This window comes from Tachysurus fulvidraco, chromosome 14 (genome assembly GCF_022655615.1).
Source record: "Tachysurus fulvidraco isolate hzauxx_2018 chromosome 14, HZAU_PFXX_2.0, whole genome shotgun sequence".
Taxonomy (NCBI): Eukaryota; Metazoa; Chordata; class Actinopteri; order Siluriformes; family Bagridae; genus Tachysurus; species Tachysurus fulvidraco.
Window position 1 is genome coordinate 24,782,258 of NC_062531.1, and position 22,699 is coordinate 24,804,956.

The 22,699-nt window shown below is 42.8% G+C and overlaps 3 protein-coding genes and 1 long non-coding RNA gene across 12 annotated transcripts in view; 2 read left to right on the forward strand and 2 right to left on the reverse strand.

Annotated features, from left to right (window-relative positions):
• Positions 1 to 461: 461 nt before the first annotated feature.
• On the forward strand, positions 462 to 11,118 carry fhip2b (FHF complex subunit HOOK interacting protein 2B). 3 transcript variants are annotated; one of them, XR_007144786.1, is made up of 18 exons: positions 462 to 652; positions 1,902 to 1,980; positions 2,094 to 2,263; positions 2,350 to 2,454; positions 3,734 to 3,853; positions 3,944 to 4,111; positions 4,212 to 4,408; positions 5,250 to 5,367; positions 5,456 to 5,532; positions 6,345 to 6,543; positions 6,639 to 6,808; positions 6,911 to 7,033; positions 7,117 to 7,207; positions 8,211 to 8,354; positions 8,449 to 8,589; positions 8,715 to 8,815; positions 9,180 to 9,911; positions 9,973 to 11,118. XR_007144786.1 is itself a non-coding variant. In XM_027144394.2 (17 exons), exons 1-17 carry the CDS (start codon positions 602 to 604, stop codon positions 9,298 to 9,300), a joined length of 2,175 nt encoding a protein of 724 aa, XP_027000195.2. In that variant the 5' UTR covers positions 462 to 601; the 3' UTR covers positions 9,301 to 11,118. The 3 variants fall into 3 exon arrangements, 1 of the variants encoding a protein (XP_027000195.2); XR_007144785.1 differs by having other exon boundaries at positions 9,180 to 9,850; positions 9,912 to 11,118; XM_027144394.2 differs by having other exon boundaries at positions 9,180 to 11,118.
• A 396-nt stretch (positions 11,119 to 11,514) lies between these two features.
• nudt18 (nudix (nucleoside diphosphate linked moiety X)-type motif 18) lies at positions 11,515 to 14,701 on the reverse strand. 2 transcript variants are annotated; one of them, XM_027146321.2, is made up of 4 exons: positions 14,172 to 14,701; positions 13,683 to 13,834; positions 12,726 to 12,939; positions 11,515 to 12,323 (listed from the first exon to the last, which is right to left on the reverse strand). In XM_027146321.2, exons 2-4 carry the CDS (start codon positions 13,824 to 13,826, stop codon positions 11,716 to 11,718), a joined length of 966 nt encoding a protein of 321 aa, XP_027002122.2. In that variant the 5' UTR covers positions 13,827 to 13,834; positions 14,172 to 14,701; the 3' UTR covers positions 11,515 to 11,715. The 2 variants fall into 2 exon arrangements, with proteins under 2 accessions (XP_027002122.2, XP_027001362.2); XM_027145561.2 differs by having other exon boundaries at positions 13,683 to 13,852; positions 14,172 to 14,699.
• Positions 14,702 to 14,888: 187 nt separating this feature from the next.
• adam9 (ADAM metallopeptidase domain 9) overlaps positions 14,889 to 22,699 on the forward strand; it is a 21,586-nt gene continuing 13,775 nt past the window's right edge. For 4 of the 5 annotated variants that reach the window (XM_047822904.1, XM_047822905.1, XM_027141964.2 and 1 more), the window contains exons 1-4: positions 14,889 to 15,330; positions 18,199 to 18,299; positions 19,473 to 19,531; positions 21,155 to 21,233. In XM_047822904.1, coding sequence (XP_047678860.1) covers positions 15,189 to 15,330; positions 18,199 to 18,299; positions 19,473 to 19,531; positions 21,155 to 21,233 — 381 coding nt within the window. In that variant the 5' untranslated portion in view covers positions 14,889 to 15,188. The remainder of the gene's footprint in view (positions 15,331 to 18,198; positions 18,300 to 19,472; positions 19,532 to 21,154; positions 21,234 to 22,699) is intronic. The other variant, XM_047822906.1, reaches the window with a different exon arrangement.
• Positions 19,572 to 22,699, reverse strand: part of LOC125146331 — a 3,926-nt gene continuing 798 nt past the window's right edge. Inside the window, exons 3-4 of one of the 2 annotated variants that reach the window (XR_007144788.1) lie at positions 20,488 to 22,661; positions 19,572 to 20,403 (exon numbers count right to left, since the gene is read on the reverse strand). This is a non-coding gene — a long non-coding RNA (uncharacterized LOC125146331). Of the gene's footprint in view, positions 22,662 to 22,699 lie in introns of both variants that reach the window. The other variant, XR_007144787.1, reaches the window with a different exon arrangement.

Genomic DNA, 22,699 nt, shown 5'->3' on the forward strand with positions numbered 1-22,699 from the left:
AAATAAAACATAATCTAAAAAAAAGATAAATATATAAGAATAGAAAATATTATATATATATATAATTCTAAAAGTGTAAAAAAAAGTATTTAATATTTTATATATATATCATATATAACACTGTATAATAAAAAAGGTTTCATTAAAAAAACACAGTTAAATGAATATATATATATATTATTCATTCAATATATAAATATATATAAAATACTTTTTTAAATATATAAATATACATTAAATACAATTTTTTAACACTCCAACACTTTTCTCTTATCCACACGAAACATTTGTTTTATTTATTTATTTAAGACTTTTATCAGCTGTAACCAGAGCTCCTGCCAAACTCAGATAAATAAGACTCGTCCCAAATGGCAACATAGAAACACAAAGTGCACTACGTAGGCCGTCTGGTCTAGTGCTCTTCTGCCCTTCTGTAGTGCACAGCGCTAGTGAGGATGTCTACATTTGAGACACGGCGCTGTAAAGCTAACTGACGTGTTGAGGGAAAACAAACTGGCGAAGCTCAGCTTAGCTAAAAATAAAAGTTATAATGTGTGATTCCGTATATTCTTGTGATTAGACACATTGTAAAAAAAATACTATGGATATGTTAAATAAATTGACGTCTCTTTTCCAGCAGGCCCTGGAGACAGTAAGTATAACAATATAGCATGTTATTAGCATGTTAGCATGTAGAACATTAGCCGTGTTGCAGAGAACAAGCTTGACAAGTTATACAAGCGATAAAAAAGATCGACTAGATAAAAAAAATGGAACAGGACCGTGTTGATGTGTTGTATAAATACTTTAATAAGACTTTAAATGTTGCGTAATGTTGTTGCTAGCTTGTTTGCTAGGTAGCATTTTAGCTACACAAACATTAGCTACGCAATTAGCTTACAATCGTGTCAGTGTCAACATCTAAGCTTCTGTTATAACTCCTTGTAAATGTTTGTGTTCGTATATCCGTTCATTTATCCGAAAATAATCAGCAATGTGAAGCAGGAACCTTTTACAGGAACGCCATGGCAGTAACTAGTACTAACAGCATCAGTACCAGTAGTAATACTAGTAATACTAGTACTAGCGGTAGGCATAGTAACAGAAGTAATGAAGTAGTATTTACAATAGTTATACTAGTATTTATTAGTGATGGTAGTAGTACTAAGAAGTGGTAATAGTTGTAGTAGTGGTCATGGTAGAAGTACTAGTTATGTTAGTAGTAGTAGTACTAGAAACAGTATTTAGTAGTAAAGGTAGTAATCATACTAGAAGCAGTAGCTGTAGTAATTGTGTCATTAGTAGTACCAGTAGTAATACTAGTAGTAACTCATGCTGGTAGTTTTAGTATAAGTAGAAATAGTAATACTAGTTACTAATACTATTAATAGTTTTGGTAGCTGTAGTATTTCAAATAACCAAGATAGCAAAACAAGTTGGTTATAAATTAAAATCTTAACTTGTCGTGTTGGTTATGTTATTATATATAATATATAATAATGGTAACGGTAATAATGGTGGTAGTAGTATTAGAAATTGGGACTTGGTAGGCTTTAGATTAGTGGTTAAGGTGCTGGACTTCCAATGGGAAGGTTGCGAGTTCGAATCCCAGGTCCCCAAGCTGTCACTGCTGGGCCCCTGAGCAAGGCCCTTAACCCTCGCTCTGGATAAGGGCGTCCGCTAAATGCTGGAAATGTAAACGGTAGTAGTAATAGTAGTAATAGTTATATATAATAGTAGAGTTTCTACTACGGAAGCTGTAACTTATTAGAAGGAGCGCATTAATATAAACTATGGTCAGAGCTTCTGTTATAGAAAGCTAGTCAAGATCATCTACAGGGTGCGAATGATAGACATCTTCACACGTCTGATCTGTGTTCGGTTTTATGTGTCGTTTTCAGAGAGAGCCTTCGGTAAATCTGCTCGACTCCTTCGTCGATCATTGGAAAGGAATAACCAACTATTACATTGAAACTACAGGTGAGGCTCAGAGAACTTAAACAAGTAATGTCTACTACAATTAATGTCTACTCTGTACTCTGTCACAGATTATAGGTATTTTTTAATTTCTTTTTAATAAACGTTGTAAATAGATGAAGCACAGCCGGTGAAGCAGACAGACATCCCGTGGAGACTAAAGCAGATGCTGGACATTTTGGTGTATGAGGAGAGACAGCAGGAGGTGGAGGAGACAGGGCCCTGCATGGAATACCTGCTCCAGCACAAACTGCTAGAGACACTTTGCACGTTGGGAAAGGCTCAGGTATACACACACACACACACACACATGTGCATGTATATGCTTGTCTTTGTCTCTCAGAGTGAACATTAGTTTTGTTTTTTGCACAGTATCCTCCTGGAATGAGCCAGCAGGTCCTACTCTTTTTCTCCAAACTCCTGGCACAGATCCAGAAGCCTATGCTGCATGTGATTAATGTGTATCGACCTGTACAGGTGAGACATATCTGTATTCCAGCACAATCAGGGTTAATATTCACTAACTGTGCTTTGTGTTCCTTCACTGACACTGTCACACACAGAGGCCACGCCTTCTTCACTGACTGTTAGATACACAGTGGCCACGCCTCCTTCACTGACACTGTTAGATACACAGAGGCCACGCCTCCCTCACTGACACTGTCACACACAGAGGCCACTCCTCCTTCACTGACTGTTAGATACACAGTGGCCACGCCTCCTTCACTGACACTGTTAGATACACAGATGCCACACCTCCTTCACTGACGCTGTTAGGTACACAGTGGCCACGCCTCCTTCACTGACACTGTTAGACACACAGAGGCCACGCCTCCTTTACTGACACTGTTAGACACACAGAGGCCACGCCTCCTTCACTGACACTGTTAGGTACACAGAGGCCACGCCTCCTTCACTGACACTGTTAGATACACAGAGGCCACGCCTCCTTCACTGACACTGTCACACACAGAGGCCACGCCTCCTTCACTGACACTGTTAGATACACAGAGGCCACGCCTCCTTCACTGACACTGTTAGGTACACAGAGGCCACGCCTCCTTCACTGACACTGTCACACACACAGGCCACGCCTCCTTCACTGACACTGTTAGATACACAGAGGCCACGCCTCCTTCACTGACACTGTTAGGTACACAGAGGCCACGCCTCCTTCACTGACACTCACACACAGAGGCCACGCCTCCTTCACTGACACTGTTAGATACACAGAGGCCACGCCTCCTTCACTGACACTGTTAGGTACACAGAGGCCACGCCTCCTTCACTGACACTCACACACAGAGGCCACGCCTCCTTCACTGACACTGTTAGGTACACAGAGGCCACGCCTCCTTCACTGACACTGTTAGGTACACAGAGGCCACGCCTCCTTCACTGACACTGTTAGATACACAGAGGCCACGCCTCCTTCACTGACACTGTTAGGTACACAGAGGCCACGCCTCCTTCACTGACACTGTTAGGTACACAGAGGCCACGCCTCCTTCACTTTTTTATCTCTTATCATCTGTGTGCATTTTACTAATTGTCTGTTAGGCAAACACAGGGTTTGCTAATAATTTGTTTAATTAGCAAAGAAACTATTGCATACGTTGTGTTTTTAAATACCCTCTAATATGGCGGATTTAACTCTGCAGCTTATCAGCAGCTCTGTGTTTATTATTATTGCAGCAAATCTAAGTAACAGCTGTATCTGTTTTTTTTCCCCCCATGTCTTGGTTTTGCACTACAGAAGCTGATTCGTCTGTGTGGGCTCCCTGACTCACAGACAGAGAAGGAGGAGTCGCTGTTCCTCTTTTCTGTTTGTTCTCGTGTAAACAAAGACCCGTACGTCCTCAACTACATCCTAGGGGTGAGCCTTTTATTTATTTATTTTCGCTGGTTATTTTATCTCTTTTATTTGTAAAGATAAACACCAATTTTATTCATGTAACAAAAACAGACTAATAAAGAAGCCCGGCTGCAGAGATGTAGCTCCGCGTCAGAGGAAGGTGTAGAAGGAGCTTGTGGAGGATCCACGCCGGAGAACTCGGCTTCTCCGTCTACGCAGAGCTCGAGCCAGCCAGACATGTGTTTTATCCAGATTCTTGTGCGGCTTGGGGGAAGCCAGGTGAGCCCCGAAGCGGTCTCGTTTACCTCTCGGTAAAGATTTTGTGCTGCGAATAAAAATTTGATCAAAGTACACTGAGTTGTGTGTGTGTGTGTGGCAGAAAAGCCGTGTGGCCTTGCGGGCGAAGGAGAGCGTGCTGCTCCTCACCAGCATTCCTCAGGAGGACACGGCCAAGCTTCTGGCAGAGCAAACTCCACTGTGTGACCTTCTGGCTCAGAGAGCGTGTGAACTCTACAGTAGCATCCCCACCACACTCCATCCTGAGGACATACACATCTACACGTTAAAGCACTGGAGGTAAGGGTGGGTGTGGCTAAGGGTGTTGCTATGGGTGCGGCTTTGGCCTCGGCTGCCAAGACCCACAATAGGAATAAAAGTTGATCAATTTTACATCACATTATCCTGTATTTCGGCAGAATATAAGGACATTGTTGGGGATGTGCTGTTATAGAAGGTTAATCAACACCATGTGGTTAATGTTAACGCCCCAATGTTTATTTACCTGTAACAAAACGTCTCACGTTTACAGCATTTAGCAGACGCCCTTATCCAGAGCGATTTACATTTTTTTTAATCTCATTTTTGTACAACTGAGCAATTGAGGGTTAAGGGCCTTGCTCAGGGGCCCAGCAGTGGCAGCTTGGTGGACGTAGGAATCAAACTCGCAACCTTCCGATTGGTAGCCCAACACCTTAACCACTAGGCTACCACATCTCGCTATTTCCTAAATTAATAAGCCCCTTATAAAGGGACTTGTATTATGTATAAAGAGGTTTTAACAAATTGCATGTTATGGTCAAAAAAGAGTCTCCAGTGTCGGCCTTTTGTAACAGTCAGAAGTCAACACCTTCGGGACAAGAGAGAGGGAATAAGGAGCGAGAATAAGTGAGGAAGACCAGGAAAGAACTTTAAATAATAGGGTAAACACACGAGGCATTGTTCTTTTATCGATAAAACCTGTACCTGGGAAATTACAGGTGTGTACAAGGAATAAAACACTACGGGAGTAACTGCTATAGGGAATTAAAATGTTACAGCAGTAGCTCTGCTTCATCTCACCAATGTTTATTTGTTTATTTATTTATTTTTTAAATAAACTTGCTTCATGTTCCAAATAAATATCTCCGTGTTTGGGCAGGACTCCGTTATCTCCAGTCAGCGTGGAGGAAAGCCAGTCGTCTGCAGCGCAGGAGCACATGGACAGGTTCTTCTGCTGGTTCGACTACTGCGATCAGCTCATTAAAGATGCACCAGAGGTAAGGAATCAAATTTGATTATTTGGTCATATTACACTACAACTATTACAAATTCATCATCTCTTCTTCTGGCTCTTTTTGTGTTCAGGCGCTTGCTGTTAAACTCGCCAGAGCTCTTCATCAGCAGTGGCTCGCTGGAATCATTCAGCCTCAGCTGCTCCAGATGTGAGTCAAATAATCATGTGTTTGTGAAAGTTTAGTCACCAAGCAATAAACCCGCGTGCCGTTTATCTCACCCGGTAAAATCGCCGTCTGTTCCGTCCAGCTCCTGTTTTGTATTTTCTGCAATTTGGAGTAAGACAATTAGCTTGAAAGTTGCTACCACTTTGTACAGCTAAGACCTGAAGTTTGTATCGATATATCAGCAGGTCCTGGTCGATAAACCAGGAGAATATAAGGTTAATATTTTGTGGTGTATATCAGAGGTCTTCTCGGGTATAAAGAAATGTACCCGACCCGAAGTGACCCGTATCACTTTTTACCCGAACCCGACGTGCATAATAATCTTTTTTTTTTTTTTTTTTTTAAGAAAGACCCGACCTGACTGCAATTTTTTTTAACCCGACTGGACCCGAATGTTGCATAACTCTACACTAAAGTAACTGCTACAGCGTGGATATAAAAATTGATTGACAGGTCCGTTTCAACAAAAATTAGCTTACCGCCAGTCACATGGCGCCAGCCACATGTCGCAAGTGGTCACTCAAGTCGATGCACACACACGAGATACAGTAGTTCGGGTCTTCTCGGGTCCGTTCGGTAAAAACACATTCATTTTAAATTACCCGAGACCCGACGCCGCTATTATTATACCCGACCCGTGTCCGAGGCACACGTGAAACTTTCAGACCCGAACCCCCTCGAGTCGGACCTCGGGATTTCGGATCTAAGTGGGCCCGTGAAGACCTCAAGTGTATATTTCTATTGTCTGTCCATTTTCACTCGGTCAGCTGATCTTGGTGTTCGTGTGTTCATAGGTCGGAGGTTGGCGTTCTGGTTCACACGGCTTTCCTGTCACGTTGCGTACATTACACGCAGTCCGCCGTCCTGCTGCACGAGCTGATACACTTCCTGCTGGGCGGTGACACGCCCCGGGAGCAGCCGACCGACACGCCCCCGCGCACACACTCGCTACGCTACCAGCTCATCAAACACTGCGACCACATCTCAGACGAGGTGGCTCATGAGGATTCTGCTCGCCGTCGACTCCTTATTTTTTCGCCGCCGTCCTCCGTTAAATCCTAACCCCCCTTTTTAATCTGACACTCCAGATTAGCATCACTACCTTACGGCTGTTCGAGGAGCTCCTGAAGAAGCCCGACAAACACATCTTGGCCAACCTGGTACTGCAGAACCTCGAGAGTCGCTCCTATAGGGCGCCGGGTTCAGCGGGCCCCGAGGAGAGACCGGGAAACGATACCGATTTCCTGGAAGAGTCGGAGTGAGTGAGAACAAACCGAGCAGTCGCGTCATTAAAAAAAAAATGCCGTTTATCGTCTCGTATTTTGTTTATTCTTTTTTTTTTTTATTCGTTTTCTTCTAGAGAAATGGAGGAGGATCCTTTCTTCACAGACAGCGAGTTCAGCGGCTCGGAGCGTTTGCTGACCTTGTCCAGGGAAGACAGGAAGTCCAGCGCGCACACACAGATAGCTGAAACCGTTAACAGGTAACAAGCTTGTGTTTGTCTATCTCTCTCTCCTCGCTGACGCATACAGCACATCATCTCTCCCTGTTATTCCCTCCATCCAGTTTCCTGTGTTTAGTTCCTCAAGAGGCAAAAACTTCCCAGCACGTACAGGGAGCAGGACACGACACGTACGTCCACGATGCTCTGATATCGGTAAGACTTACAGAAACCCGTCACGTGAGCTTGTAGGTTACCGTGGTTTTATCACTGCTCTCTTTATAACACCCTAAAAATGTTCGGTCTAATAGGCGACACGTCCATAAAAAAGATTTATATAGGTTTATAATAAGACAGTGTTGTTTCTGTAGCCACGACGTACGAACGGACTTGTGTGGCCGAGTAATAATATGATCATTTTTATGCATTAGTATTAAGTGACAGTAGAAGGATTCTCTAGTATCAATGATTTGTACCAGAGCTGCGGTTTTAGGTCTCCGTGGCTCAGGAGTTTACAGAGAGATCACAGAAGGAACGACTGTTTATAACCGCTATAACGGATTTGTTCACACACACACACACACACACACACACACACACACACACACACACACACACACACACACACAACACGTAACTAGAAATAGATAAAAAAATTAGAAATCACCTAAAACTCATCAGGTTGCGTGCTGGCTTATTTGTTTTCTTTCTGGGGTGTTTGTTTGTTTGCTTGTTTGTTTGTTTGTTTGTTTATGGTTATCCATCAGGTACTTATTCAAATTACTACTGTAAATAATTGTAAATGTATATCAGTGTGATGCTGCGTGCACTACTTATATTAACACACTCTCTCTTCTCTATTCTCTGTCTCTCTCTGTTCTCTCTTTGTTCTCTGTCTGTCTGTCTCTCTGTTCTCTTTCTCTCTGCTTTTTCTCTCTCTGTTCTCTCTCTTTCTGTTCTCTCTGTCTCTCTGTTCTCTCTTTCTCTGTTTTCTCTCTCGCTCTCTTTCTCTTTCTCATTCACTCACTCTCTCTCCCTGCCTCTCTCACTCTCTCTCACACACTCTTTCTCTCTCTCGCTCTCTCTCTTGTTGGGTCACGGCGTTACGGCTCCACAATAACAATCTTTCGTTCTCTCTCTCTGTCTGTTCTCTCTCTCCGTCTCCCTGTTCACTCTCTCTCTCACTTTGTTCTCTCTCTCTCTTTCTCTCGTTTTTCAGCTGAAAGAGTGTACGATTGTTTCTGCAGACTGGGGTTGGCCCGACACTCCGAAACCCCCCGAAGTCCGTCCCGGTAGCGGCGACTTTTACGAAGGCCACTTCCTCAAAGTGCTTTTAGACAGAATCGCACGCATCCTAGAGCAGGTAGCCGTTTTGTTACCGCATCATATTCATCCATCGTAAACGATCTCAATCATGATGATCATCATCATCATTTCTTCCTCTGTGCTCGCGTCAGCCATACGAGCTGAACCTGCAGGTGACTTCGGTTCTGTCTCAGCTGGCCGTGTTTCCTCATCCTCATCTTCACGAGTACCTGCTGGACCCCTACATCAGCCTGAGCTCTGGCACTCGCTCGCTCTTCTCTACACTCGTCCGTGTGAGCATTTTTCTGTCCTTCTCTGTCTGTTACATCACCCTTTGTCTGCTCTCTGTTCTATAAAACTATGTAGGAACTAATCTGTAGGAACGTAGGTTTAAATGATTACTCATTTCTCAACGTAGGTGATCGGCCAGCTGATGCAGAGGATCCAGCACATCCCAAACTTCACCCAGAGACTCATCTCCATCAGGAAACAGCTCATGGGCCTGGAGGAGGAGACCGTGTAAGTGTTCTTGTGATAAAGTACAGGTATTATCCATGTAGAACTTGTCCTGGAGACTCGCATGAAGTAAGGAAGGCGAGTCTTCTTTTTTTATCCGTAGTACATTCCAGCATTTTATTTGCTTTACTGATGTTAATACACAAATAATAGAACTAAACGTTCGCCTTTAGACCAATCAGAATGATGAAGTGCCTCGGTGTAAAGTGAACTAATTAAATGGTGTGAACTAATTAAATGGTGTTTCTGTAAATCCTGCTGATGACCGAGAAGCTCGAGCTTCGATTAATTGCTCACCACTGGGTGAAAGCGCACTCTTGAACGCGTCATTTCTGATTTGTGGTTCATTCTCCTCCGTCACGTTCAGAGCGGAACACGGTACGCTGTTGAAGGGCGTGATCGTACTGGAGGAGTTCTGTAAGGAGCTGGCAGCCATCGCATTCGTCAAACTCCCTGCGGTCGATCAGGAGCATCTCTCAGCACCGTAAATAGACAGAGGGACGGAACTCCAGGCGCTTCAGAGTTCACACGTGTTTGCACAGAGGAAGACGAGACTGTCGCCGCAGGTTACAGGACACACCGGCATGGGTCACTTTCCGCTCACGCGGGGACGGTACGGCTCGGTACCGCTGTCACGCGGTTGGAGCCTTTTTACCTTTTTGAAGACATTTGTTGACTTTATTAAAACAGTTGAGAATCTGGATAAACGACGACAATTTTACGACTTATCGAAACAAATATCTGAAGCGATGAAGGTGAGTTCTTTCTCACTCACTTCATTAACACTAAAACTGAAAAAAAAAGTCTCAAAGTATCCATCCGAACGTGATGAAGACGCAGTGGCCTTATTTAGTATTTATATTGTGTATTTTTATACACAGAAGTCACGGAAAAATAATATTATTTTTAAGTCAGATAATTTCTCAAAACAATTTTCAGTCAAAATTGTAATGATTTGGATTTGCAAAAAAATTTTTAATGCAAATTATTTTCTTAGAAACTCAAGTGGCATGGTCTTAATTCTTGCTGCTGGATCAGGTCTGACCCCACCCCCTGGGACATTAACAAGAATATGCACAGGTGGGAGGGGCTGGATCAGGTCTGACCCCACCCCCTGGGACATTAACAAGAATATGCACAGGTAGGAGGGGCTGGATCAGGTCTGACCCCACCCCCTGGACCATTCATTAGAATATGCACAGAGGGAGGGACTGAATCAGGTCTGACTCCACCCCCTGGACCATTAATTAGTATATGCACAGGTGGGAGGGTCTGGATCAGGTCTGACTCCACCCCCTGGACCATTAATTAGAATATGCACAGGTGGTAGGGGCTGGATCAAGTCTGACCCCACCCCCTGTGACATTAATTAGAATATGCCCAGGTGGGAGGGGCTGGATCAGGTCTGACCCCACCCCCTGTGACATTAATTAGGATATGCACAGGTGGGAGGGGCTGGATCGGATCTGACCCCACCCCCTGGACTTTTGTTTCTACAGCAAGGGGTCCTTGGTGTAGTTAGCTGGATTAGAGCAATAAAATAGTGTGTTCGAGAAGATCACCTTTATCTGTACATGTCATGAAACATTAAAAAAAACATATTTATATCGATCATAAAACATACGCTCATGCTGCGTTACATAAAATACAAAATCCCAAAGAGTACCAAATGGCCACAGGTGGCGACAATATCAAATTGTAGTGTCCATGCTCAAATATTTTGCACATTGAATATTAAGATATATCGATTATATACTTTTATTTATTGTTATTGTCCAACAGCACAGTTTAATTAACCTGAGTTTGGAGAATCCTGAGCCATCAAACATTCTCTCATTTCATCTTCACTACTCATCGAGTGTCCCGTTGTGATCTCCTTTAATCGTCATGTATTTAATGTGTATTTAATGATTAAAACGATCTCAGTGATGCGTCTAGAACACTCGAGACTTAGTCTTATATTATTATTTATACTTTAATATTATCATTATAGGATTTTAAATCCGTATGGAAAACGGCTTAAGTCGACTTTATTAAGGGTGTTTCTGTGCATGTGGACATTTATTATTATTATTATTATTATTATTATTATTTGTTTTAATTACTGAATCAGACAGTAAGAAACGGTATATATTTCTGGTCATGTTTTGTTGTCTTTTCTTTTTAAACTTGTGGGTTTTTCCCTCCCTTTTTTTTTCTTTCTTTGACGAATTCAGTCTTTGTTGTTGAAGTTGTTCAGACTTGTAAACGTGAAACAATCCGATCTGTGTGCACACACGGATAATATAAAGACGACAATCGTGATACACTCTGTACATTTTTTAATCTGGATCTCTATCCATAGCCGTCTCTCCTTCCCTCCGTTTCTCTCCCTGTCTTTGTCTTTGTCTTTGACTCTTTCCCACTCTGTCATCAAACAGCAACAAAAAAATGCCTGTAGTTCATCAGCTCCAGTTTTTTAAGACTAAATCATTGTGCCTTCTGTATGCCATAGAAACGTGTGTTTATACTTTGCTTCATGTACAAAAAAGATATGAACTATTCACAGATGTTTAAGCATTAAACGGAAACTTCCAATTTTGGTTAATCTACGGAATGCTAGAGGTCGGTCTAGATCTCAAACGATTAGGATTATTTCTGTCGTCGCAGCAGGAAACTCTCGTTTATTATTCCCACTTTCCCTACAGATATGGTGGGTAGACTCGGGGTTGAAAAACTTTTAATTCCATAACTTTTTTTCCCTCTCTCTCATGGAGTAAACACTACAAACAGCATAACTCAGTGTTTTTGATGGTGAGAAAGTAATGGCGCGTTGCAACAGCAGAAGTCGGCTCACAGTAAAGGGACGGCGTGACCCACTCAGTAGATTAAATTTGTTGTGGTTAATTAGTCAAAGCGAATAATTAAACTTTGTTCATGGGAAGGAATGATCTGTCCTTTATCCTCTGTAGTATCTTCCCTTTCAAGCTGTCATTGGTCACTTTGTACCAAGTGTACCTTTCGTTGTCCAATAGCGGCAGGCTGCTGAGCTCCGCCCCGTCTTCAGTAGGCTCCATAGTCACAAATGTATTGAAGCAGATCCCGTCAGATTGGCTCGGGACACTGCTGTCGTGTTGCACTCCCAGAATCCCATGCATGTTAAACTGCAGCGCGGGATTCGTCCGCATGCAGCCCTGTAGGAATCTGTACCCCGCCCGTTCGATCGAATACCCTTTTTCTGAGATGATCACAGGAAGACGAACGTGTGTATCAGGACCGTCTGTGTGTTTAGCGAGAAGCAGCCATATTTGCTCCTTGCAGCTGAAGACGAAGAGTAATCTCTGACACACCACAGAGCAAGGCATGTTCACGGGGAGAGAAACAGGGAACCACGGCTTCTGGCGATATTTCACTCCAGCGTCGATGAGACCCACGATATCCTGGCTACGCAGAGGACGAGGAGCCTTTTGATCCCACCACTGGGCCTGCAGGGACTCCGAGTCTGCCTCGGACGGTGTCTTCAAGCAGCCCCCTAGTGAACGGAAAGAGGAAGCTTTACTGTTACACCATCTTCAAGCATTGCCTTGCTGAATTCCCTCATTTATTCTATATTTCCCATCAAAGTTGTGATAAAAATAATGAAAACTAAATGTTGCGATATGACGTTTATTCTTGTTCTTCATAGACCTTTTATTATAAAAGGTCTATGTTAAAATAGTGAGCAGACAAAAAGAGTAAAATAATTGTTAATTATCTACTGTGTTGCTTGTCAGCAGAACTGTTAAAATTAATTTTTTTATTAATCTTTTGGTGCATCTTTTTTTAAATAAATAAATATACTGTATATATGCTGCTTTTTGAGCACTGGCAGAATCCTCCTACATCTACCACTGATTATCTTATATGCCTGACTGATGATCTTAGAAGCGCTGACCTGTGACCTCAGCGAGGAAGGTAAAGCGTATCCACTGCCGCCGCTGTTCCTGCACCAGCAGCATGGTAATTGGCTCGCACTCAAACCCAGCCTCTTCTTTTACCTCCCTGCGCAGAGCTTCGTGGATGCTCTCGCCCACCTCCATGCGGCCTGCAGGGAGGTACCATTGACCGTAACACTCCCTCTTTGCTTCCTGCACCATCAGCACATCACCCTACACACACACACACACACACACACACACACACACACACACACACACACACACACACACACACACACACACAGTTACTGCAGTGTGATGCATATTTATCTTCCAGTGTTAAGTGTTCCATATCAGAATCGGGTACAGACATAAATAACACTATACTATACAAGATAATACAGACTATACAAGAAAATGCTGATGTAATACAATAGATATTATGAGTATTAAATATGAACGAATGAACATATGACCGATCAGTTATGTACAAAAATGTGAGAAGTGCACGGTAGTGCAAGTAACAATATTGTGCAATATTATGCTTTTGTACAATATACAGCAGCGGTTGTGTGTAATATATACGGATGATGTGATGACTGACAGTTCTGATAATGCAGTACTTATAGATATGAAGAAGGGAATATAATTATGGTGAGGTGTTAATCAGGGTGATTGTCTGGGGAAAGAAACTGTTCCTGTGTCTGGCAGTTTTATTAAGAAAAGCTCTGTAGTGCCTGACAGAATGGAGGAGCTGAAAGAGGTTGTGTCCAGGGTGCGAAGGGTCGGTAGTGATTTTTCCTGCCCGGTTTCTGGTTCTTGTGTCGTACAAGTCCTGGTGAGTGGGCAGGAGGGCACTAATTATTTTTTTCTGCTGTTTTAACTGTGCATCACAGTCTGTTCCTGTCCTGTTGAGTTGCTGCACCAAACCAGATGGTGATAGATGTGCATATGTATACGTTAATGATCCTCACCTCAGAGTTGAAGATGACGGCACTCACTATGTAGCACACATTTTTTTTCAGGGTCACAGCCTGCACATGATCCGAGTCAAAATATGGAACCTCCAGCCCTTCTCCATTCAGCAGCACCTCCACCTTTTCCTCCACAGAGTCCATACTGCTTACTGTTGGTTCACAAGAGGCTAAAACAAAGTCAGACAAATGTCTTTTTTTTAAATAAATAATTAGAAATATAAATACTTAAAAAACACCGGTACATCTGATCGGTTGGTGGTCAGTGATGCACGATGGGATATGTAGTTCGTGTAAAAGGACTACATTAGCAAAATAGCTAGCTAACTAGCATAACATTAGCGTTAGCATTGAGTAACGTCTAAACGGCTAAGTAGATTAATTGGGAAAAGTGGAAACTTTTAGTCGGTTTTCGGGACTGTATATAAATATATACATTTCTGGATGTTAAAATAGATAAATATGTATTTAATAATATACTGTACTTACACTATAAGCCTCGTATTGAGTGGCGCCGCTTGACAGGAGCGAAGATTTGCTGCACTGTGATTGGCTGAGACGTAAGGGACCGGGAAATTTTATTTGTATTTTCTTTTTTTTTTTAATGAAAAACTTAACATAGAAACAAAAATAGATGAAAGTAAAGTAAGAACAAATAAAAGCGTGTTATATTGTGGGCGTGATGATATTAAATAGAACAAAACAAACGAATTATTTTGATAAATATAGAAGAGTTGAATAACATAATTGTTTGACTGTCCCTAACATTTCTAACGTAAAATACTCTAGTACGAGATCTATATAGTATATACGGATATACCGCCGTATATAATTGCAGTGTTTTCCTTTTGCTATTAAATGGTGGTGTGATAGAAACGAGAAGTTAAACGATTATTTTAATTAAACTTCATTAACAGCGTGTAAACACGTGTTTCATTAAGTTTGGTTTCTCTACGAATAAGTTTGCTTTATTTCAAGTATCACTTTAGATCTAAAGTCAAGGATTACGACATTTATTTCTAACTCTTTTTGCAGGTTATGTGTAAATAAACGAAGGCTATACTACGTGTGGTTTCTACAGTGACGCGAGCCGTCCAATAAGAAAACGACCTATATCGACCTATATAAACGACCAAATCTATAAGCCAATCGTAGCCACACAGGAGGCGGGGATTAACCCGAAAGAGAGAAGGGAAGTGAAAGAGGATTTCTTGCGCATGCGTACTTCGGCTCTGTGTAGTAGTTTACCTCAGATATTCGTGTCCGAAATCTGTGACTCAAGGCGTTATTTCAGTCGGATTTAACAGTTACAGCCGATTATCGGTGTCCGGATTACTCTGAAAAACGGTCTTTTATCAAGGGGAGCTTGTGTGTGTTTGAGAAGTAACAGAACACGAAGGCAAACTGAGGGGAAATGAGCAGGTAGTTTAGAGTTTTGTTCCCCTTCACAGGAGCGTTCGCTGTGTGGAGTCACTGAGCACTGCAGACTGAACCGACACCAAAGACATGGCTGGTGTTTTATCTCCTCCTCACTTACAGTTACTGTGTGTACTGTTTGTTTGTGTCCTCGACACCACTGGAGGTAAGGAGACTGATACGGGAAGCTTTAAGGCAAAAGTTAGGATCGTTTTATTACCTCACAGTTCAGGTACAGACCTCAACCTCTGTGTGGACCTCTGTGTGGAAATCACACCTTTTATTTATTACTTTTTCACTTTTCTTCTTCTTCTTCTTCTTCTTTAAAAGATTTCTTCTTCTCTCTCTCTCTCTGTCTGTTTCTCTCTCTCTCTCTCTCCGTGTGTCTCTATCTATCCATCTCTCTCTCTCTCTCTCTCTCTCTCTGTCTCTGTCTCTCCGTGTGTCTCTCACTCTCTCTTTGTCTTTCTGTGTGTGTGTGTGTGTCTCTCTCTCTCTCTCTCTCTCTCTGTGTCTCTTTCTGTCTCACTCTCTCTTTGTCTCTCTCTCTCTCTCTGTGTGTGTCTGTCTCTCTCTCTGTCTCTTTTTGTCTGTCTCTCTCTCTCTGTCTCTCTCTCTTTCTGTGTGTCTCTGTCTCTCTCTCTGTGTGTGTCTCTGTCTCTCTCTCTCTGTGTCTCTTTCTGTCTCTCTCTCTCAGAACCTGTCTTTAAGTTATTGAAGGATTTATTTTGTCGGTTTGATGAACCTTTTTCTTTGCAGATTTTTATCTTTGGAAACAGGTACATGCAGAGAAAACGACACGTGTGTCAATTGTTGAATTTCTTACTGGGCCAAGCAAAATTAGCCATCTACGTTACAAGAAAAAACAAAATGGAACAAAGAGCCGGACATGACGCACGGGCGGTGTTTGTACGCACTGTTAAGGCTAGAATTGCGGTTGATTACCAGTTTTACAGACTGACGGGTAATCTGGAAATGTTTGAGTTAATTTGGTGCAATAGAAACGTTTTGTGTTGCATAGTTGATGACGAATTGGTTTTTTCACAGCTTTTTGTGTGATGGTGCGGTCCTGTCCTTTGTTTTTTGCTTTTATTTTATTTTATTATTATTTATTTTTATTTTTTTGACTTTGTGATGTCACGACCAGCGTGACTTTTTTAAGTCTGTAAATAAAGTTTCCCTTAAAAAATCAAAAAAATCTCTCTCTCTCTCTCTCTTAGTGTGTCTGTCTTTCACTCTCTCTGTCTCTTTCTGTCTCTCTGTGTCTCTCTCTCGTGTGTTTCTGTCTCACTCTTTCTGTGTCTCTTTCTCTCTCTCTCTCTCTTGCTCACTCACTCTCTCGCTCTCTCGCTCTCTCCGAAAGATATCCACATCTGTGCCTTGGATCGTTTTTATTCCTGTCTTTTAACGTTGAGCCAACAATATTATGGTCTTTTTTTGGAGATATTTTTATTTTTAATGTTGTTTTTCAACAGTTTACAGGCAAAGAAACAAACAAAAATGTTTCCATGACTCATCCTGTACTAGTTTTGTATTCAACCAATTAAATGCTCTCTAGGGTGTGAGAAGGGCATGTCTTGCTCTAGAGTGACATTTCGTGTACAGGTTCAGAGAAAGACAGGTTTGATTTGTTCGACGTTCGATAAACGGCGATGTTAAGCTACAGTCGGGTTTGTTTAGATTCGGATGAGGCTTAACTCGAGAGCGGGAATTTCTGTTAATTAAAGTACGACGTGAGACGTCACACGTATTTATTTATTTATTGTCATAACCGCTAGGCTTATAAACCCTTATACTTTAATGTTAATAAAACAAAAAAGTTTTGTGTTGAATAAATAGTTTATCCTGTAATCTGTGTGTGTGTGTGTGTGTGTGAGAGAGAGAGAGAGAGAGAGAGTTATCTTTAGCTGAACGAACAATGGAGACTTCAGAAATCTCAGTCTGATCCACGTGTCCCCCCCCTCCCCCAAGTTATTTATTTATTTATGTTTGCGATGGTCAGAATGTCGGATATTGTTTCGCTTTGGGAGCGAGGGAAAGCCTGTGTCTCCATGTGTCATCGTTAAAGCTTCCCACTCCAGTCTGGGGCAAATAAAGGGTCGTCGTTTTCCCACAGCAATGCACAGTGAAGCCGCACATAAAGTTTGAGCCCCCATTGCAACACACAGAAACACACACACGCTTATAAAGAAAAATGCTTTCGGTCCATTCGAATAAACCTGTAAGAGTTTTTACATAATTAGGAAAGAGCTGGAAAACGTAGCTCAGTTTCCTGAAGGCTGCCAAGACAAACAGTTTGTAATAAGCTCAAAACATCTCACTAGAAGTCGACTCTCACTAGAAGCCGTTAGGACTTTCCTTAATACCGGGTTCTCATCGCTCTTGACCCTGCTGTTACCCCGGGGTAGAGGAACGTTTCACACGTGTCATTTAAAGGCGTGGTTATAAAGCAGGAGGCTCAAAACGGCTACGACGAAAACGTTTCCTCGCAGATATGAAAACGCAGAGACGGGCCGTTATTTAAAGTGGCCATACGCTGTATTTATCCAGTCACAGTTATCGGTACGCAAATAAGAAGAAGAACGTCAGATTATGAAGAGCCGGGATTCCTTTAGATCGCGTTCGCTCTTTCACAGCTTCATCATCCGCTCGACGGCTGGATGGAACCGGCTTCGATGTGAAAGAGATGGGTAACGAACGGGAGGCTGACCTACGGTGCCGGGTTCAGTGATTCGGTTATGGAAGGAGTCTCCAGTGTCAGTGATTTGTTTCAGCTGTAATGTTTCCCTGACATCCAAAGGACAAAGGAGTTTATGCTTTCTGGTTTCTTGGCAACTTTGTGTGTGTGTGTGTGTGTCAGAGAGAGAGATAGAGAGAGAGAAAGGAAAAAGAGAGTGAGAACAACTGTGAACCGCTTCTACAACTAAACTCAACATAAATGTAGCTATAAATGGATAAAAAGTGTGACAATTTTCTGACAAATGCCATCGTTGCTGAGGCATAAGAGGAATAAAACATGTTATGCCTGCTGAAGTGTTGTATTCCTTCCATAATGTGTGTGTGTGTGTGTGTGTTTTGTGTGTGTTTTGTGTATTTGTAGGTTTGGCTTCTCAAACGGCTCAGTTCTCGTCGTATGAGGTGAGCGTACCGAAACGCATCAGCAGACACAGGAGAGAGCAGGACGGCTCAGTTTCCAATAAGGTGATTCCCCCCCGCCACCCACACAAACACACATACAGATGAACTGCTTTCTGATTGGCTGTTCTCTTTTACAAGAAAAGGCAGTAAAGTCACCAAAAGGTCGATTAGGCTTCGTTTGAAATCCCATTATAAGAAAGTTTTTCGGAAAGTGTGCAATTACGATCAACTGCGAGGTCATGATCCGCCCACACACTCACTTATCACTCACTCTTCCTCTTTCAGCTCAATTTTACACATCCCTCTCTCTTTCTTTCACAATTTCTCTCTCTTTCTTTCACAATTTCTCTCTTTCTTTCACTCTTTCTTTCTTTTCCTCCCTCTCACTGTGTGTGTGTGTGTGTGTGTGTGTGTGTGTGTGTGTGTGTGTGTGTGTGTGTGTGTAAAAGATAATTCTACAGGAACCATCTGCTTTATCCAGATGCCCAGTCAGCAGGGGCCTAGTTAATAAAAGACTTCCTATGCCAGGGTCATGTGGGGCATCAAAAAAAACACCACAAACACACACACACTCTCACCTTTGTGTCATTGAGAAGCAGGAAAAACACTCACTGATAAATCACAAAGAGGGAGGAGGGAAGATGGAGGATGAGTCATGACTTATAGGTTGCTTGAAGGTCTTCATCAACTTCTGTTCATGGAGAAGTGATCACACGATCCCGTGATCTGCGTCGCTGAGGTTTAGTTATTCTCCTGGGTGTGAACTCTGCTGTCTCTGTGCAGGAGTCCAGACCGTTAACCTAGACCAGGAGGCCGCGGTGTAATCGAGTAAAACTCGAAAAGATGTCGGTGTTCTTCACCCGCTCCATCAGTAACGTCCTGAACGTCCGCACCGTAACGGTGAAGCGCGCGGCTCGTTTTCTGAGTCTCGGGTCTCAGCGTATAACGGGTTATACCCGGATGTTCCACAGAATTAAACACAACTATAAGCTGTTAAAAACAACAACATGCCTTTCATTTAAACAGGGAGTTAAAATTCGTTGGCAAATTGTTAAATGGGGAGAAAAATTCTGGAGTGAAACATTTTTATAAGATAAGAATTGATGGAGGATCTTTAAGCTCAGCACCGTGGGGCTGTTTTTAATTTTCATGCTGTGACTTGCTCAGGCTATGTATAAGCACATCGAGTAAAGTGAAGTAACTGTGTGTGTGTGTGTGTGTGTGTTTGTTTTAAAGGTGTCCTACGTTATCCCAGCTCAGGGGAAAGAACATGTCGTCATCATGGAAAGGAATGAGTGAGTATCTCACTCACTCACTCATTCACTCACTCATTCACTCACTCACTCACTCACTCACTCACTCACTCACTCACACTCTCTCACTCTCTCTTTCTGTCTCTCTCGTTCTCTCACACACACTCTCTCTCTCTCTCTCTCTCTCTCTCTCTCACTCTCTCTCTTGTTGGTTCACGGGGTTACGGCTCCACAATGACAATTCTCTCTCTCTCTCCATCACTCGCGTACAAACTTGTCCTCATTTAAACGTACACGTTTGCTTTAAAAAGATCTTCGCTGTCTTGTTCTGCTTTATTAAGTATTTATAACTGTTAAAAAAAACAATTATTAACCATTTAAAAAAAAACCAGGCAAAATGACATGAAGGCTGAGTAATATCTCAATAAATCGGTGGTGGAGTCACGAACCGCGGATGGTTGACAAAATCAAATCAAATTTTATTTGTCACATACATACAGTACGATATGCAGTGAGATGCTTTATAATATACAATAATATAATATGTATAGTGATGCATCTTATTCAGGGTTGAAGAACTCCAATCATACTTTGTTTGTGTCATCCGAAGGGGGCGGAGCTTCCCAAAACTGTTGGTTATTAGATTAGATGAACTGCTATTCCTGCTTGCCGAACTCTGTAGGTGATAAAGATGCGCTTTTTCAGATAAGATGGTTTCAGACAGGATGTTTATGTATTGAGGGCGGAGAGTCACCCCTCAACCACACTTCCTGACCTTCTCACCTCAGTCAGCAGTGTAGGAGAAGATCTAGCTAACTGCTGCTAAATTCACAGGAACTTGCACCCTGTTCCACAATCTCAGCATTATCCGTGGTCTGATGTATTTGAGAGCTTGTAGTCAGCTGATGAGGAATCTGGATCAGCAGAATGTTCCTGATTTATTACAGTCGAAAGAATAAAGGTTTCCAGCCAACGACCCCAGGACAAAGCCTTCTTACCTCCATTAGACATGTAATCACTGTTAAAGAGCTGCTGTCCTTCACAGAGGAACGCAAAACTCCAGGACGTGCTGTTCTAGGAAAAACACCAACTTCTGTGTGTGTGTGTGTGTCTGAAGAAACACACACACACAGAGTGACATAAAGAAAGCTCTAGGAGATGGATGGATGGATGGATGGATAGATAGATAGATAGCAAGCAAGCAGAAAGAAATAAAGGAACGGTAGAAAGATTGATGTGTAGTATGAAGGTAATATTCAACACACACACACACAGTGTGTGACACACTCCCTCCTTCCAGAGTGCTGCAGATCAGACAGATTAGTGCTGCTGATGTGAAACACAGCGGCTAAAGTCCAGGACACACTCAGCTCTAACTCTCAGACTACGTATCTCTCAGTATACTGTGTGTGTGTGTGTGTGTGTGTGTGGGGGGGGGGGGGGGGGTGTAGAGTCTTACTAAGTAACTAGTTGATACTACAGTTAACTACACTACATCCTCCATATCACTTCCTGCTTTCTAGTGCAGTCTGAACTTTAGGAGGCGGGGCTGATCACAGGTGACACACACCTCCGCTACCGGTCGAACACATCACACTCCACACATTGCACTTTTTCCACACACTCCTGATCCTGCTTGAGGTTTCTCTCTGTGTGTTTTGTCAGGTTTCTCCTGCCAGACGATTTCACCGTGTATTCCTACGCCAAGGACGGATCACTGATCACCGAAAGACCCAACATGAAGGTACCGAACCCTCAGCTCTTAAAAGACATAATGACCAGTCTGCTGAGTGCGAGCTTCTTAAAACCTGCACTAGACTTTCTCATGGTGTGCGATTCTCATGTGTCCTCTTTTCCACCATAAAGAACCTGGTGCTGGTTCGAAGTTGGTTCCACTGGCGAGCCTCCTAAGAACCTGTTAGAGAGCCATCGCAGAGCCGAGTCTGACGTCACTGTATACGACGTTATACAGCGTCATTAGCAACGTTAGTGATTTTAAAAACGGCACTAACGACATTCTCTCTTGTCTTGTTGGTCACAGTAGCCCCGCCCACAGCCCCTGACTCAAGCGGTTCTTAAATCTAGACCAGCAACGTTTTGGTGCTATTTAAGAATCACTTTTCCTTGTTCGGAGCCGGTGTTTCGGGTGTCGAAAAAGAAAGAACTGGTTCTAAATTAGGCTCCGAACCAGCACTCAAACTGCCTCGGTGGAAAAGGGGCACTATTGAGCAGTTCTCATGGTGTTCTGTTCTTATCAGTGAAAGTGACGTGACATACGGCTAAGTACAGTGACCCATACTCAGAATTTGTTCTCTGCATTTAACCCATCCAAAGTGCACACACACAGCAGTGAACACACACACACCGTGAACACACACCCGGAGCATTGGACATTTATGCGGCGGCGCCCTGGGAGCAGTTGGGGGGGTCAGGGCCTTGCTCAATGGCACCTCAGTCGTGGTATTAGCGGCCCGAGACTCGAACCCACAATCTTAGGGTTAGGAGTCAGACTCTCTAACCATTAGGCCACGACTTCCCCATGTGCGGTTCTCATGGTGTCTGGTTCTTATCATGTGCGGTTCTCATTATCATGTGCGGTTCTCATGGTGTTCTGTTCTTATCATGTGCGGTTCTCATGGTGTGTTGTTCTTATGTGCGGTTCTCTGTGTTGGGTTCTCTGTGTGCGGATCTGAGTGTGTGCCTCTCGGTGTGTGTGTGTGTATCAGTACGTTATGTTTGTGTAGTAAACACTACAGCGCTGTAGTCAGGTGTGTTTTGTGTCTGATTACAGGCTGACGATGGATCAGTTCTATTCTATCAGAAGAGTTTATTTTTATCAGACAAAAAGGAGTTAGTGTGCGTGCGTGTGTGTGTGTGCGTGTGTGTGTGTGTGTGTGTGTGTGTGAGCTAGTTAGTTAGTTTTAAAAAAATCTCTTTCAATTGAAAAAATATTCCTGACCTCTAACAATTAAAGGAATGATTCCGTTCTGTTTGCTGCTTGGTCTGGAGTCCGATTGGTCAGAAGGTGATGATTTCTGTAACAGCAGCTCTGACAGCAGGTTTATACGAACAGCCCTCATTGTCAGCTTGCAAAAGGTGTTTTGTTTATTTTTCTTGTTAGTTTTATTAAGAGAATAAACAGAGGCTGGTGAACGTGACCGGTCGTTTTTAGCTGTTGGTGGACACACACACACACACACACTTTAATAC

Coding starts and splice junctions, on each gene's coding strand:
- fhip2b (XM_027144394.2), top strand. CDS start 602: ATGGATATGTTAAATAAATTGACGTCTCTTTTCCAGCAGGCCCTGGAG. Junction 3,854..3,943: donor TCCTCAACTACATCCTAGGG/GTGAGCCTTTTA, acceptor TAACAAAAACAG/ACTAATAAAGAAGCCCGGCT. Junction 8,590..8,714: donor TCTTCTCTACACTCGTCCGT/GTGAGCATTTTT, acceptor TTCTCAACGTAG/GTGATCGGCCAGCTGATGCA.
- nudt18 (XM_027146321.2), bottom strand. CDS start 13,826: ATGGACTCTGTGGAGGAAAAGGTGGAGGTGCTGCTGAATGGAGAAGGG. Junction 12,940..13,682: donor CCGTCATCTTCAACTCTGAG/GTGAGGATCATT, acceptor GTGTGTGTGTAG/GGTGATGTGCTGATGGTGCA. Junction 12,324..12,725: donor CTTCCTCGCTGAGGTCACAG/GTCAGCGCTTCT, acceptor TCCGTTCACTAG/GGGGCTGCTTGAAGACACCG.